Source organism: Dysidea avara, chromosome 1, assembly GCF_963678975.1.
Source record: "Dysidea avara chromosome 1, odDysAvar1.4, whole genome shotgun sequence".
NCBI classification, from domain to species: Eukaryota; Metazoa; Porifera; class Demospongiae; order Dictyoceratida; family Dysideidae; genus Dysidea; species Dysidea avara.
Genome location: NC_089272.1, coordinates 64592536 through 64610200, shown reverse-complemented (window position 1 = coordinate 64610200; position 17665 = coordinate 64592536). Strand labels below are relative to the sequence as shown.

At 37.6% G+C, this 17665-nt stretch overlaps 1 protein-coding gene across 3 annotated transcripts in view; it reads left to right on the top strand.

Annotated features, from left to right (window-relative positions):
- The first annotated feature begins 511 nt into the window (after positions 1 to 511).
- LOC136241095 (cell adhesion molecule DSCAM-like) overlaps positions 512 to 17665 on the top strand; it is a 31641-nt gene continuing 14487 nt past the window's right edge. The window contains exons 1-9 of one of the 3 annotated variants that reach the window (XM_066032270.1): positions 512 to 664; positions 757 to 1008; positions 1070 to 1321; positions 6413 to 6697; positions 7589 to 7873; positions 10186 to 10250; positions 13035 to 13266; positions 14136 to 14355; positions 16207 to 16280. In XM_066032270.1, the coding sequence (XP_065888342.1) occupies positions 613 to 664; positions 757 to 1008; positions 1070 to 1321; positions 6413 to 6697; positions 7589 to 7873; positions 10186 to 10250; positions 13035 to 13266; positions 14136 to 14355; positions 16207 to 16280 (1717 nt within the window). In that variant the 5' untranslated portion in view covers positions 512 to 612. The remainder of the gene's footprint in view (positions 665 to 756; positions 1009 to 1069; positions 1322 to 6412; positions 6698 to 7588; positions 7874 to 10185; positions 10251 to 13034; positions 13267 to 14135; positions 14356 to 16206; positions 16281 to 17665) is intronic. The other 2 variants (XM_066032276.1, XM_066032282.1) reach the window with 2 other exon arrangements.

The window sequence follows — 17665 nt, the reverse complement described above, 5'->3', positions numbered from 1 at the left end:
CCTTTAAAATGTATGGGGAGCCCTGGAGAAAAAATGTACCTTTTTTTTCAGTTTTTAAACACTGACTGTGCATGCCAAAGTAGCCCAACAAACGATATATTTCTGAGATCGGCAATCAATACTCTATCTTCTGAGCATATAAAAGTCCAAATTTAAAAATCGGGCTGGAATGCCTACATGTATTATAAAGTGTTGGTATAATTAATCACAAATTATCAGTTCTGAGTACAGCAACTTGAAAAATTTGTTCAGTGGTTAGCTAATTAGTGGAATACTCAATTATTATCTCATAAGGGACTTACAATTAAATTGTTTATAGCTAATGGTTGACTCAGCAAATTCATTCCATAATTTAAGTAAGCTGGCCCATAGGAGTAGATATGTGTCAATTCTGAAGAATGTGGCTCATTGTTCATTACAATGTAGCTATTTTGACATTAGTTTTAGTGGAATAGACGTTACAGCTGCATGTGGTATGTGGTTTACATACCATCATTACCACAATTGCCAGTCGCGTGCGCGTTCGTTTTGTGTTGTTACCAGTATCAGAAATTACTAGTATCCGTGTTACATATTAGATTATTGCGGATTCAAATTAGAAAAGCAGAGGGCATGTCTACTAGTGGTTTACTGTGTGTCGCGTTTATCTCCTTCCTAACATCAGGTTAGTGTATCGTTCTGTAGTGAAACAAGTGTTATCAGCGAGTGTGCGCCATGTGTAACTGTCTTGTTATCTGCCATTGTCTCTCCGAGAAGGTTACTCTCAACAATGCCAGTCCCCGCCACATGACAGTACCTTACGTGTCGAGGCTGGAAGTGATCTTTGTATAAATTGTCCTGTACAAAATGCTGACACGTGGACTAAAGATAACGCCATTATCAGTGTGAACATTCTCTCTAACCAATCACTGCTGTTACGGGATGTATCTGAGGATGATGGGGGTATGTATCGGTGTAGGATGGGTAGTGACTTCGCTGGTTCTTTCTTAGTTACAGTCGAAATAATCAGTGAGTAAAAGTGTGCATGTTTTGTTGTTTAGTGAACTAATTTTTTTTGCTACCATTTCAGGAAGCCCTGACCCATTCACTGATAGCCCTACTGTTTACAATGAGAGTGATAGTGCAGTGTTGATGTGTAGAAGTGAAGCTTCTCCACCACCGGCTGGAGTGCTTTGGAGGAGAAATGGCGTGGATGCTTCGAGTGATTTAACACTTACATTGAGCCCCATTAACCGTAGTGATGCCGGAGTGTATGAATGTTGTTATGTGACTGATGTCGATTTTCGCAGATTGTGTATTGATGTCACCATTACAGTTCAGTGTAAGTGATATACTTGTTAGTATGTGTGTTGTGCGAACATGTAAGCTTAGAGCACAGCCAGTTTCTTCTCTTTAAAACACGATGAGTGAAGACATGACACATTGGCCTGTTGTCATGAAGTCACACATGTGAATTTTTGTAGTGGTTGTTTTATGTGCAAAGAGTTTGGCAGAGTTCACTGCTGTGTACTTATTCCAGTGGGCCAATGTGTCAGTACCATGTTACTCTGAGAAAGGACAACAGCTATGAAATTGTATATACCAAAGTAAGTGGTCCCAAAGTCTCTGTTATATAGAGAATGTGTTTGCCCACAACATTCTAATTGTTGTCCATACACTGCTGCCGAGTTGTGTACAGTACAAAACAGGAAACTTTGAAACTTTTACAGAAGAAATTTTTAATAGCTCCACAAGGACCTGTGTGATTTTTTATTCATCAAAGCAGAGGATGAATCCTTAAAAGTTCTAGTTGTATGGTGTATGTAGCACTGGTGCTTCAGTGAAGACATGATACTGCTATAAACACTTTATTGAGAATAGATATTGTAACAAGATGTAACCTTAATGTGTGCATATTGAGGGTACCATTCAAATGGGAACATGTTCTGGTAGTACGTGGGCGCCCTGAATAGACTATCATTGATGTGTGAGACTGAGACATGTACAGAGGTTTTCAGGTTGGTTGTCCGTGCATGTGCAATGAATTCCTGCAGTAATTTGTAAACAAATTTATGGGTATTAGTTGCTGTTTGCTGACAACGGACCTGAAAACGTCTGTACACCACACACTACACACACACACACGTGTGCATAAGCTACACACTTCACCTCACACACACACACACACACACACACACACACACACACACACACACACACACACACACACACACACACACACACACACACACACACACACACACACACACACACACACACACACACACACACACACACACACACACACACACACACAAGCGAAGCCTTAGGCTACTGTGCTAACATGGTCACTCCTACCCAGTAAACTAACACTGGGACACCTGTGTGGTACTCAGGGACTAAGGCAAATTCTCCGGGGGCAGAACTAGTATCCTGCTAGAGGGCTATATACCATGTCACACAGGTAATGGTGTGGGACAGGTAAAGGTGTGGGCACTTAAACTGTGTACCTTCACAGACATGGAGAGTTAGCGTTTGCTTTTCCAGTTAACACCAGGGAAGGAAGGGTGTACATGCACTAACACAGCACATGTACTGATCAAGCCCCCCATAGCTAAGCTCGTTGGAACTAAGTAGTCCCCGGAGTGGGTGGGTAATGTCTGCTAGATGGCATGAAAATTTCCCCAGTTAGTTGGCCAACCCCATGAACCTACAGAGTTCTGAGACATTTTGGGGTGATTTCATTGTAAGGATACCAGCCTCATTCAAACACATACACCACGCACACATTGTCACATCACTACAACATACTACTGCTGGTATCTGTGTACATCCAACAATGTTCTTGATCAATAACACCAGTGTGTACACCATGGCTTCTGTTGGTATATGTAATGTAAAGCAGTTGACAGTTTGCTTCCATGAAGTTGAAGTCCACTAATATTCACCTGGAGGAGTCAGTATCTGTCTGACTGGGCCTGTATAGGAAACCCGAGATGTCTTCACTGCTCATGATTGTCTATTAGCCAGCTAAATGTGTTGTGGTTGAGTATAGAAATGAATACTTCATGTGGTTTTCTATAGCATACATTTTGGGACTAAACTATTAGGCCTGTATGTAGCCAGACTGTGGGACCAAAATGTCAGGAGGATTTCTTTAATCATTAATTAGGAGTGGTTTAACCATGTAGTACATTTGTCATTGATTGTTTTGTGATGTTGTGTAGTTAGCTAATAACAAACAAGTATGTAAAGAAAGACAACATGTGGCCACAGGTTACCAGTAGCTGGTTTAGTTACTAGTAGTTTGTTGTTGCTAGCCTAAAGCATTGTTTGTTCTCCTTCATGCCCTTGAGTGGGTTGACTAGCTCCCTAGAAATCTTTGTAGAAAGTAGCACACCCATGTTATGTCGAGTGGAAGAAAATTGGCCAATGCTCTCCTTATCATGGTGTCCTTTTTTGAACATTCCAAGAGTGAAGTTCCATTCTAAGTTTAATATACATACAATGTAACTTTTCACGCCTCAGATCAGGAGCTGCCTGGGCTATTTTTCGTATGTAGTCCAGCTAGCCGGGCTACATATGAAATGTAGCCTGTGCTACAACTGAGCAGTATTATATGCCGAAATCGATTGTGGGGATTGATTAATACTCATGTGATTAGGATGCACGACTTGGATTTCACCATGAAAATCACTCAGACGGTGAGTGTTTTGTTATCCTTGCCATCCTACGAGTTGAAAATGTTGGGCTAAGATGAGAACTAGTGCTATACCTTATTCACCAATCGTTTCCACACGTTTTCGGATATGGACACACTCCCATCACGAAGCTACCACTCTGCATGGAGTAACCACTCTACAAGCAAGCCTATCCAGGCCTTTAGTGAACTCTGTACTTTTTCCATAAACGATTCAATGGCACTGATTATAACATTAAACTTGCATAACCGAAATTCTTCGTGATATCTCTAGGACATGTCCATTCATCATAAACAAACATAACCAGGACGTACTAGCTGCTGATCCATAATCAAAAATTTTAGGTATGCATAAATAATACATCCAGTGGCTGTAGTCGTATTGGCTTGGGTGATCGATTGCTCTGTACAGGCTATCAGCCTGATAGGTGTTACATATTAGCTTAACACAGGGTATTCAGGCTTTGCCTGATGATATGTATGCCCTCATGTCCATGTTACAACTATTACTTGTATCATCAGTAGTGGCAGCAGCAGCAGCCTGTAATCTTAAAGGTGTGGCAACAATTATTGAGAAAGGCTCAAATTTTTGATCACTCAAATTGTTGATAAGGTGTGATTGTGAAGATGTTGCTACTTCATCAACATCATGGCTCTGTGTGTTGTTTAGGCTAAAGCCTTGTACCAATCATCCATCTCCAGATAACTCACACAAGACACAAAGCCCAGTAAACCAGTCCTTTAACACATTGTGGCTTCTCTTAGGTTTGTGTATTAGCTACTGGAGTGTAGTTGTGTCTTGTTGATAATGTTGTTGTTGTGTTACTAATTGCCTTGGGGACTAACTTGTGACATGTGTCTACACCTTGTTTTGTTGTTACCAGAGTGTGTTGATCTAATCACTTGTTTATGTGTTACTAGACTGTTGGTCTGTGTGTATGTCAGGTATCAATAATGGGTTAGTTCCAGTGACAATTTGTTAGAAAAGAAATGTTTATCAATTCAAACATGTTGTTGATCTTGTGATACATGTGTGAAAGTAGCACAGTGAAGCCTCTTTGGACTTATTATAATGAGAAAGGCCCCAACAGGTGGCTGGCTCTACATTGCAAAAACGAAAATCTTTTTGTTGTATACTAAACTGGGTCAGGTCTTAAATTGTCCACATGCAAGTAGCTTATATTTACAATTAATGCTGGATCTGATGTGTGGCTATTTGACATACAGAAGTATGTGATGTGTTGGATAGGTAAACAAGTGAATGACTAGATGTTTAAGGTGTTACAACAGTTACTGAAATTCCTAAAGAATGGTTCAATAGTTGAGATACTTTATGGGATAAAAAAATGTTGCCAATTTTAATGGTACAAAGTGGCTTGATTGCAAGATTACTATGATAAAAGCCACCTGAGAGAACGTGAAAAATAACTGGCTGCTATGTGGTAACTGGTTTAGTGTGTATCAATGAACCTGATCTCAGGGTAGCATTACCATAATATTATGTAGTGTTGTTGGTTGTAATAGGAGGAAAACAAATTATACTATACTCCAGTGAACATCAACCAGTGAAGCACCAGCAAACACTTTCCCACCATTTTCACATATTAATGTGAACCCACAAACTGACAATCATATCATTGTCATTATAAGGAGTGATCCACTTTATTGTGGGAGTACAATATACTGTATACTGTTATGGTTAGTATACTCTAAACTTGGAGTATATGGGATAGCTAGCTGTAGGACTGGCTGTTGTATGGCTAGTATTGTGTATATTTGGTGTTGAGTGATTAGTAACCATGATACACTTCGGTATAATGGTACAGTGATGTTTTGTTATTAGGTATACCAAAAGTGTGGTCATTGTAATGAGGTGGTCTTATTAATGAGGTCTTTAAATACCCTGCTGTATTTTGTGTAATGGTTCCCTCTATATTACATTGTGGTGTAGTTTGTCCTCTGGATTCCACAGTTACTTTTGTGTAACAATGTCCACTTCTTAAGAGTTCTTGTCTTGTATCATTAGAAAGCCTATTCAACCCCCAACACCTCAGTATCAATACTAAGTATTCTAATGTGTGAATTGGTAGTGTATCCATGTGTGTCCCAGAACCCTCTTTGAGCCACCTCAGCACAATACATGGCAAACCCTACATAGTTGTCACTGTCTGATTCCATTCAGTGAATGATGTAACCATCAACCAACTAGTGATATCTTATCATGCTACCTCTTTAGTAAGGTTTCCTAGTGATGTGTTGTCATGTTTGTCACTTCAAACTAGTGTACCTTTAGGACCTTGCTTTTAAATCAAGTAAAAGCTGTCAATCAGGACACCAGGCAAATGTTATGTATCTGGCCAGTGTACCCAGATCTATTATTAAGGGAAAGGGCTTTGGTGAACACAAACATGCTAGCAGTGTTAATGTGGTACAGGACAGCCAGGTAGACACCGGTTCCTTTTCTAAGTATCTTAGTTCCTGTGTGCATGTCACTAACTACCTTAGTACCTTTACTGTTCCTTTTATTTAGTACCTTTGTGTGTATATACATGGCACCTTAATATATTCTAGTACAGATGCTTGTGGAGAAATCTTTTATTGTTCAGTGCTTGTACTTGAATAATATTTGTACTCGAATGATACCTACATGTTGATAACCATTTTACATTTGTGATGTCATTTTGGACTCTAATAAATATGTATGTGTGTAGTATGTTTCTACTTTGTGTACAGACTCTCCTACCACATCAACAACACCAACTACAATGACAGTATCACAAGGTGTGGATCACATGATCCAGTGTATGTATGGAGGACTACCCGCCCCCACAATAACATGGGCATTAAATGGAGTCATGCTCAATGATGGTGTTGACCGTGTTACCATAGCAACACCTGGTACTGGGACCAGCACACTGACCATTACTATGGTAACATCAGCTAATTCTGGGATGTATACTTGTACAGCAACAAATCTCCTGGGGACTTCTATGGGTTCTTCTGAGCTAAGAGTACGAGGTGTGTACTAGATAATTGGGAGCATGTACTGTATGTTCACATCATAGATAATATCCCCCATGGATATGAAACTAATCACATGAGCACATATGTTACTATAGAGGGCAACAGTTACGTTTCACACCAGAAAATCATGCTCTTATATTTGTAGTTGTGTCAAGTTCAAACCATTGTTAGGTTTTATATAGTTGCTAGATGAATTGTTTCACTGGCAAAAGTTATGGAGACAGGCTAGTTTCTATGTTAATTCCTGGGGAGTCATTTTTATGTTCATGTTTTCAGACAAATGCTTAGAAGAACTTACAATTATTGCTTACTTATCGTGTTCTATTGTTGTGAGAAATGTTTTGGGTTGTATTTTATCACCAATTGTCTTTGCCTCTAATAATCTACTCAAACACTCTGTCACCAAATTAATGTTTTCACAACATACTACAATGATTAACAAGTCCTCACAAAGATTTCTAGGCGATTAAATACTGCCATCATCAAACAAACACATATGTAAAGTTGGCAGCTATTTCATAGGGGGTGTGAACCAAAGTGAAACAGGTAGGTGGCTCTTATTAGTTTCATATCCATTTGGGGCTGCTTATATTAACTATGTTAAAACTCTGTTGATACTGTCCACGTAAACAGCTCTAAAGCACAAGTGCAGTTTTTTACTGCAAATACCCACAACTTCATCTATGACTGTGTGAAGAGCAGCCATTGAAAAGATGACATATGAGAACCTGTACTTTCACACAGGAAATGTGTGGCTTGAATTTGTGGTAGTTTAACATGTTGTTAATATAGTATAATGAGGTCATTCCATTCATGAGATATTGAGGTATCAACATTAGATATGCATAGCTGTTTTGTTTATCTAATGTATACATTTATCACCAGTACCACCTGACCCACCCACTAATGTCATGATAACAAGTGAAGCAAGACGATTGTCATTAACTTGGACTAATCCATTTGATGGGTTTGATACGATCACCATGGTGATGGTGACATATCAATTAAACATGCCAGGATCCTCCCCTACATCAATAAACACCACATCTATTAGATCATATACTATTAATGGATTATCTCCTAATAAGAAATACAATGTGTCACTGCAGTCTTTTAATAGTGTTGGTGGTAGTGGTGTTACCATGGAGATGATTAACACAATACCTTTACGTGAGTTGCTATAGTTACAAGCAACAGTGGATACCTCTCTATAACGGACACTTTGGGATTGTAATTTTTGTTCCATTCGATTACTACAAGAGTACATCATGGGATGACCTCCTTACTCTTATTATTATTACGTACTCTTGTTACAATAAAAAGGTTGTCCTCTTTCAGGTAAAAATGTTTGAAGCCAGACCTGTTGGGACCTAAATCTTTGTCCTTATTACGGAGGTGTGTGTCCTTATTTGGAGAGTTTGTTAAGAGAGGTGTACACTGTATATACTGTAAGTATTAATACTTGCTTGAGGTATGTAACACCAGGGTGATGTTGAGTGTTGTTGTTTAACAAAATGTTCACTGTGGTACAAGGTGATCTTTGATAGATTGGACATTTTGGTGTAATGTGTACAACATCACTTGTACATTTGAAAACAAGAACACCTCCATAATCTAGTCACTTATTTTAACTTTACCAGTTAGGCACTGGAGTAGTTAATAATCCCCAAAGTATGCTAGGTTGGTTGGTCTAAAGTCAGTGTGGAGTGGGTAGAAGCAAAAAATCATATTCACAAGAGGATGCTCACAAGAACGTCACTACTAGTTTGTACATGGCCTTTATTACCGCAGCATCTTACAGTATAGATCATGATGGTTTGTACTTCTCATAAAAAATATCACATCCTCACAGTACCTTCATCACCTTGGTAGCAGGTATACTAGTGGACATTTAATCCCTAATTCAGTTATGGATTCTCTGAAATATCCACTGGTATAGCTGCAGGTATAGATGTCCTCCCTTGTTTCATTTCTATGATCTGTACTTCTCACAAACACATGGTTGTATGGCCTCCCTACTAATATTCCATGGTACCACAGAGACACCAAAACATACTCCCCCTTGTTGCTATGACTACTAATGTATGGCTTCTACATGTCATCATCATGGTTTTATCAAATAGCAGCCTATTAAAGCTGTTATCCTACACTGGTTGTGTCTCCAGCACATGTAGGGGATGCCTGACTGACTAATTGATTGACTTTTGTACTTGTGCCTTTAGACAAATAACAGCTAAGGTTACATACAGGCTTGATTTTCTCACTGTTCAATGTTGCTTCAGCCCGACAGGTCTCTTTTGTCATACCACAGTACATGTGGTGTACAATACACACATCATGGACTTGTTGTTATTGGTTTGATATCTACACAGTTTGACGTCGCTTCGACCCGAGATGTGTTTTTGCCAACCAGAGCAGCTACATCACATCATAGACTCACCTTTGTGTCCCATTTCTTTCTCCTTAGTGTGGCTTCATTGCTGTTGGCTGTTACAAGAATTGTCCGTAGTTTCCAGTGGCTGAATTGATTGTAGGACTCTTCTTGTACTGTTCTGTATTTGTAACACTGTATAGCGGGTAAAATGTACTTGAAAATGAAGCGTAATGACTGTTTGCATCTGAGTAATTGATAGTCAGGATGCATATTTAATCGTGCAATTTCCATGCTGAGCCGGTGGAACAAAGCTGGTAGTGAGGCGAAATAGCAATGTTGCTTTCCAGTAATTGATAGTTTGGGGCACATGTTTTGTCCGGCCAATACCATTCTGTGCTATGCCAGTACACAGCTGTAGTAGTGTGCTATGGATTGTACAAGTTGAGCTGAACCCTGAGAAAACAGCTAAATAGAAAAGTGGATTTTTTCTCATGAAAATTACAAGCAGTATTACAAGTGAGCCAAATTTCAAGAATCCATCCATGAGTTGTTAAATGTTTTTGTAGTTGAGTTATGCTTGGCTGAAGGCATCAGTCAGTGGAGTAGTCATCTAGTAAAAACATACAAATAGCACAGTTTTATTCTGTACTGTACTATAGCCTAAATATTTCAAGGGGGAAAATTTTGCTGATTTCACTGGGGGGTGGGTTATCAGCGAAAATTTCAGCCTTGAAATATTTAGACCTTCATATAATCTAATACATTTTGGGATTGTTTGCAAATCCTGAAAATTTTATTTTTAGCAACATTGCTCAACCTTGAAATATTTACACTATATGGTAGTACCGTTATTGCCTTGAATTACAGCCAATCCTGTATCCTGTACACCTATTCCTGTGTGCCAAGTGAGCAACAATTAAAATTCGTTCAGTTCTGTAATTTTTTAGAAAAATTGCGCTGCAATCAGTCATCAGTGTTGGTACTAAAAGTCATTTGATGTGTTGGTAAGGGAGGTAGTGTAGTGGATGATGAGAAATTGATACTTAAGGATATACACAAGGCACACATGTCTCATATGGTAAATTATGTCTTGATACTTTATCTATAGCTCCTGGTGCTCCAGTTGTTACAGTAACTGCACTGTCGTCGACCAGTCTCAATGTCACTTGGGATGTGAGTGAATATCATAATGTGTTACCATGGTGATGTGATGTTGACTGAGTGTGTATTACTTCATTAATGACATACTACCAAATATGTACAGGGTGGCCACTTTTAAAAGACACACCCCTAAATTTTGGACAACTCCTTTATAAAGGACATCCATCTAGGTCCCAAATATTAGTAGCTTAACTGAGGAACTTCTTGACAAAGGAATTACGCCATGTTGTCTGTCTTCAGAGACGTTCCACTATATTTACTGCACATTCTACACACAAGGGGGATACACTGGGATCTCTCTGTAACGGACCTCCTAAATTTTATTGTTATGAAGAAGTTGTGTGCTATTTCAGAGGTAAAATTGTATTGGTAGAGGTGTATAGGAATGTCCTTTATAGAGAGGTTAAATGTACAGTGTCTTTATAGAGAGGTTAATTGTACAATGTCCTTTATAGAGAGGTTAAATGTACAGTGTCCTTTATAGAGAGGTTAAATGTACAATGTCCTTTATAGAGAGGTTAAATGTACAGTGCCCTTTATAGAGAGGTTAAATGTACAGTGTCCTTTATAGAGAGGTTAAATGTACAGTGTCCTTTATAGAGAGGTTAAATGTACAATGTCCTTTATAGAGAGGTTAAATGTACAATGTCCTTTATAGAGAGGTTAAATGTACAATGTCCTTTATAGAGAGGTTAAATGTACAATGTCCTTTATAGAGAGGTTAAATGTACAGTGCCCTTTATAGAGAGGTTAAATGTACAGTGTCCTTTATAGAGAGGTTAAATGTACAGTGTCCTTTATAGAGAGGTTAAATGTACAGTGTCCTTTATCGAGAGGTTAATGTACAATGTCCTTTATAGAGAGGTTAAATGTACAATGTCCTTTATAGAGAGGTTAAATGTACAGTGTCCTTTATAGAGAGGTTAAATGTACAGTGTCCTTTATCGAGAGGTTAATGTACAATGTCCTTTATAGAGAGGTTAAATGTACAGTGTCCTTTATCGAGAGGTTAAATGTACAGTGTCCTTTATAGAGAGGTTAAATGTACAGTGTCCTTTATAGAGAGGTTAAATGTGCAGTGTCCTTTATAGAGAGGTTAAATGTACAATGTCCTTTATAGAGAGGTTAAATGTACAGTGTCCTTTATAGAGAGGTTAAATGTACAGTGTCCTTTATAGAGAGGTTAAATGTACAGTGTCCTTTATAGAGAGGTTAAATGTGCAGTGTCCTTTATAGAGAGGTTAAATGTACAATGTCCTTTATAGAGAGGTTAAATGTACACTGTCCTTTATAGAGAGGTTAAATGTACAGTGTCCTTTATAGAGAGGTTAAATGTGCAGTGTCCTTTATAGAGAGGTTAAATGTACAATGTCCTTTATAGAGAGGTTAAATGTACAGTGTCCTTTATAGAGAGGTTAAATGTACAATGTCCTTTATAGAGAGGTTAAATGTACAGTGTCCTTTATAGAGAGGTTAAATGTACAGTGTCCTTTATAGAGAGGTTAAATGTACAGTGTCCTTTATAGAGAGGTTAAATGTACAGTGTCCTTTATAGAGAGGTTAAATGTACAGTGTCCTTTATAGAGAGGTTAAATGTATAGTGTCCTTTATAGAGAGGTTAAATGTACAGTGTCCTTTATAGAGAGGTTAAATGTACAATGTCCTTTATAGAGAGGTTAAATGTACAGTGTCCTTTATAGAGAGGTTAAATGTACAGTGTCCTTTATAGAGAGGTTAAATGTACAGTGTCCTTTATAGAGAGGTTAAATGTACAATGTCCTTTATAGAGAGGTTAAATGTACAGTGTCCTTTATAGAGAGGTTAAATGTACAGTGTCCTTTATAGAGAGGTTAAATGTACAATGTCCTTTATAGAGAGGTTAAATGTACAGTGTCCTTTATAGAGAGGTTAAATGTACAGTGTCCTTTATAGAGAGGTTAAATGTACAGTGTCCTTTATAGAGAGGTTAAATGTACAATGTCCTTTATAGAGAGGTTAAATGTACAGTGTCCTTTATAGAGAGGTTAAATGTACAGTGTCCTTTATAAAGAAGACACGAGTAGTATGGTGTTAGTGTTGCTTAGGGCTGGGAGGTAATTTAGATAAGAAGATTATTTAGATACCTAAATCACCTATTGTAAATAAGATAACAAATTAGCTTATTGAAATAATAGTAAATTTTTGTGATCTATTGTAAATCAACACTAAAAAATTAGTGAATTCCAGTACTAATTTCTACCACAATACTCACTATATTTAAGTAATGGCATTCACTACTCTTTTGTAGTGAACGTCACTACATGGTTGTGATAGTCACTATAATATTAGTAGTGAACGTCACTTACTGTAAGAGTTCATAATATTTGTTTTGGGGCCATATTATTATGAACTCTTGACGTCACTACACAAAAATAGTGAGTATTATGGCAGGTAGTGACCTTCACTAGTTTGTTTGTACCACAGTCAAATGGAAAGCTTGTAGAAAGGTGTCCAACTAGTTGGGGAAGTGATAAAATTTCTGATTAACAGCCACTACCTGACTACATGTCAACAAATATGTAAAATTATTTTCACAAAATGGTCTTATATTGTCACATCATTATTGAGATAATAGCAATTATCGAGATAAAATAGTTGTCAGTTATCGAGATATAGGTCTTACCATCATCACACAGCCCTGGTGTTGCTACATACACACTGTAGTCTTTGTGTTACACACACCTTCTAGTTTACTTATTACGTATTATGTAGATTATATCACATGAGCTTGTGGCCTAAGACCATATTATCACCTAGGTTACAATCACTGATGAGATGACTCCAGTAACAAGATGGACACTTCGTTATCGTCTTACTGGTAGTAGTGATGATCTCACCATTAGTCCTTCTAGTCTACACTCTGCTGATAGTAGGGGTGAAGTGTTGACTGGTCTGGAGAAGGGAAAATCATATGATGTCATGGTTGCTGCTAACAACAGTGCTGGCATGGGAGATGTCACCACGGAAATGGAGACTACACTAGTTGATCGTAAGTACTAAGTAGTCAACGCAATACAGTGGACCTATTGTTACTATAATATAAATGAGGTTGTCCTCTTTCAGGGTAAAAATATATGGAGCCTGTTGGGACCAACTTACCGTATATGGCAAAACTTTTGAGGGGGAAAACTTTTGTGGTTGCATAGAAATTTTTCAATTTGCAGGGAAAACATTCGCAGATGGTGGCTAAGCGCCTGGTCAAATGTGATAAGCACTTAAGGACCCCTCCAGATCTGGCAAAGTTGGTTTCTTGAACTTGACATACTTAAGTAGCACCATGTGTTGAGCATTAAAAAACGGAGCATTCCCAAACAAACACTATCTTTTTCTCTAATTTAAGAACGTCAAATGTGTGAGCTTGCAAAACCGCTGCTCTGGCTATGAAGACCCACAAAATACAAAAAGGTATAGTAATTATATATAGCTTTTAGGTTTTTTGCGCACAAAATATTCGAGGGGAAAACATTCACAGTTGGCAACATAATCGCGAAAACCACAAATGGTTTCCTCCTCGAAAGTTTTGCTGTCTACGGTGTTATGGAGGTTTAATACTGTGTTCGTAGTTTGTTCACAGAGGTGCTACTGTATTTTAAACATATTTATACTCACTGCACAGCTGGTCATGTACATGTGACTACAGTGATTTTTTGGGACAAACACAATAACTAAATTTTCATAAACCATCATGGCAACTGATGTATCCATCATGGCTTGTGCACTGGATAATAACAGCGTACGCTGTGAGTTTAGTAATATCTTTGTTGACAAGCTAATTATTTTAGCATCTTCCACAATTTGTTTAATCATCTATAAATTGCTTCTAATAGTTACTAGTAACCATGACCTTCTATTGTACAGTTCCATCAATACCAACCAATCTTAGTGGACGAGCATTGTCCTATGATAGGATTGAGATCACATGGGAACAAGTTGCAGATAATGGCGGTGATGAAGTTGATAATTTTGTACTGAAAATTACTGAGGTTGATACCAACATGATGGTTGTTGATGGTAGACAGTTCCCAGGAAGTCAGAGGAAGCATATAGCAACTAATCTTAGGAATAACACAGAACATCGGTAAGTGTGTTCAGTTGTACTTTAAAAAATCATAGGATTTGGGTGTCATTGTTAGTTTTGGAAGAACAATGAAAGAACCAAATTTCCTCCTATAGCATTATGGAAGAACGGCTATGCCGAATATAGGAGTGTAAAACCAAATTCAATTCAATTCAATTTGGATAAGTTAGATGGACTACCTGTTGTGACATTTCAATCACAAAAGTATTTAGTTAATCAAATTTGTTTATTTAATTGCATGGAACTCCATTCATTTACGCCATACAGCTGGCTAGTTTTGTGGAATTCCCTTAAAAAAAAAAAAAAAAAAATTGCATACACCCTAAATACAATTGTTTCACAAAAATATTTGGAGCAAAGCTAATATATTGTGTGTAACATGGTTTAACACTTAAAGCCACATAGGGCTGATATATCAGCCGTTTTATTTAAGCACGTAAAATGCATAAATAATACAGGTATCACATGCCCTTTAAACAGCCAGCACAGACAAGCTTGTCTAATGTTATTAACTGAAAACCTTATATCAACTGAAGGTTTATTCAATGGGCTACTTAGACAAGTAAAATTAAGTGTTGTAACAACAATTGCTCACTTGTTATGATGCCACGAAAAATGGCGATTGTGTTTCCTGTTACTTCACATGCGTCACATCGGTAGCCATTTTTTATAATGTTTGAATCACGTGAGCTTATATGGTGTGATCTTGTATGGAGAATCGAATGGTCTTTACCAGAACTCCATAGGACACACTCTGAAGAAGTTATCAACTGTTTTCTGAAGCTATGCAATTAGTTGTTTTCGTGTTTTGTGACAGTTTGTATTCATGGCGAGTTTTGTCCTTATGTTTTCACCAAAGGGTAAAACCCTAGGTACTGTTTAATTCCTTATTATATCATGGATAGAATGGTACAATTGCGTAGCCTTGGCACTTACTGTACGGAAGTTACAGTGGTTGATTAATGGACATGCATTATGGCTGATATATCGGCCTATGCATTTTCAGTGCACTTTTATTAATAGTTGCATGCATACGGCTTTAAGGGCTAAGAGGATATGACTGAAATACTTGCATGACCCTCGTATGAGAGTGCATATAGTAGGTGACTTCAAAAAGTTTCCATTTGGTTTTGTAAAGACCATTGCAACGTAACAGTTTTATGATGACCATTGTAATGGTAAAAACCAAACATATCTTAATTACTATCATGTTTACAATATGTTTACATGTTCAAAACAAGTCTAGTTGCCAGTTGCATGCACACAACCACACACAGAGGGGCAAGAACAACTTAAATGTGTAACTACCACCTGACAACAAGCTTTATAACAGCAGGGACAGTGAAATTTGTAACTTTGCAGCTGTCATGTAGCAGCCAATTAACAAAACAATACCTGTACAACATACAACACAGCACAAGCAATCGTAATTATCATTGTAATTATCATTGTAATTACTAAGGCAATCACTTTTGTAATTACTAAGGCAATTGTAAAAACCGATGGTAATTACTAATAGTATTACCGATAGTATTACAATAGTTCTTTTTGAACCATGTGTGAACTTTTAAAAGTCCCCTACTGTATGTCTCAGTCATATTCTGACTAATCGAATGTTATGTGTGTCGATCACATCCTTTACTAGAACAACAATAAAAGAATTAACCGGTGGATCTGGCTCTGCTTCAACCATAGTAGAATCATTCTGAGACACTTATTATTGCCCTGATCACACAAGCATTAATATATCTAGCTATGTTCATCTATGCTTGGTTGTATTGTACTTGTTCATATCAGCAGGGCATTGTGTGTTGTGCATATTGTGTTATGTTGTTGGTGTTCATTATTTAGGATAGAACTAGCTGCTGTCAACTCTGCAGGACAGGGCAACTTTGCTATGATAGTTGAGAGAACTCTAACATTTGGTGAGTATTTAACATGTTAACTGTAATAATGTATTCATTTGAAACAAACATGTTTACCTGTAGTCCAGAGGAGGATAGAAGCATTTTAGGTGCTACTTGATAATACGTTGCTTGCATAGTTTTGTTTAGAATATCACGTGAGCCTCAGTAGTCACAATACATAACCAGTGAATGGTGGGGATTGCTGGGGATCGATAGTTCTTTCGATTGCGCTTTGTGTAAGGTGATGTCTTTCTTTTGCAAAATCACTTCGTTTTCTAGACTAATCTGAAGTACTATTTTATAGTGTTGTGCGATATAGCAAATTGTGTATGTTGCCTATCACAATTATTGCTCTCTCCTTTTATCACGATATGATAAATTATCATGATATACAAATTGCATGAAGTCATGGTAATAAATTGCTAGTATTTGAGTATAAACCATGTAAAGTAGTCCCTAACATGCTCTTTCCTCTGTAAGTAAGTCTGTTATAAAGAAATTAATACTGTCTTGAACATCATTTTCTGTTGAACCATCATATATCATAATATAACAATATTATTATTTTTATCACAATTACAATATAAAACTTAATATATCACGATAATCGATATAATCTATTTATTGCACATCACTACTATTTTATGCCTAGTGATTCTTGTACTAGTCAACTTCTAAACAAAGTAATGATGCCACACTTTGTTAATTAACTCCCACATTTTATTTATCCAGGGTTTTGCATAATTATTTAAGCTGGATCCCTCTGCTTGTAGTCCAAAGTCCTGAAAGGTTACATTAATTAGGCGGGTTACTTTGTACACACAAATGACACATTTGAGGATTATCAAGTTGATAGGTGACCTTATTACACAGGTGGCCACATTAGAAAAGTCACTTAGTACACAAATGACACATTTGCAGTACTTAAAATAATACAAGTTTAAACAACCAACAACAGGTTTGGCCTGCCTGTTCTTAGTCATTCAGGGTAGCAGTGGCAGCTAAGAAACACCTTATGTGTAGTGCTTGGAGACTTCTCCCCCGCCTTCCTATTTCGTTCCACTAACTCGTAACATTATAGCTAACATGGGTCACGCTCAGGGTTCTGCCCAGAAATTCCTGAGTGGTGTGGCCTAAAGTTAAGAGATGCTGTGTGTTATATTAGGGTATATTGCATGTGTATCGGTGATATATGTATAAACTGTACTGGTCAGATTTAAGAGGGTACTGGTCGGTTTTTAGAGGTACTGGTCGCTTTGAACCACTGCCGACCAGTGTGAGCAGAACCCTGCACGCTGTAGCATAATTGTAAATGAGCTTGGAGGGACTGTTAGGGAATCAGGTATGGTTGAGTTGACGTACCACCAAATATACCAGCCAGAACCTTATGATAAATGTTGGGG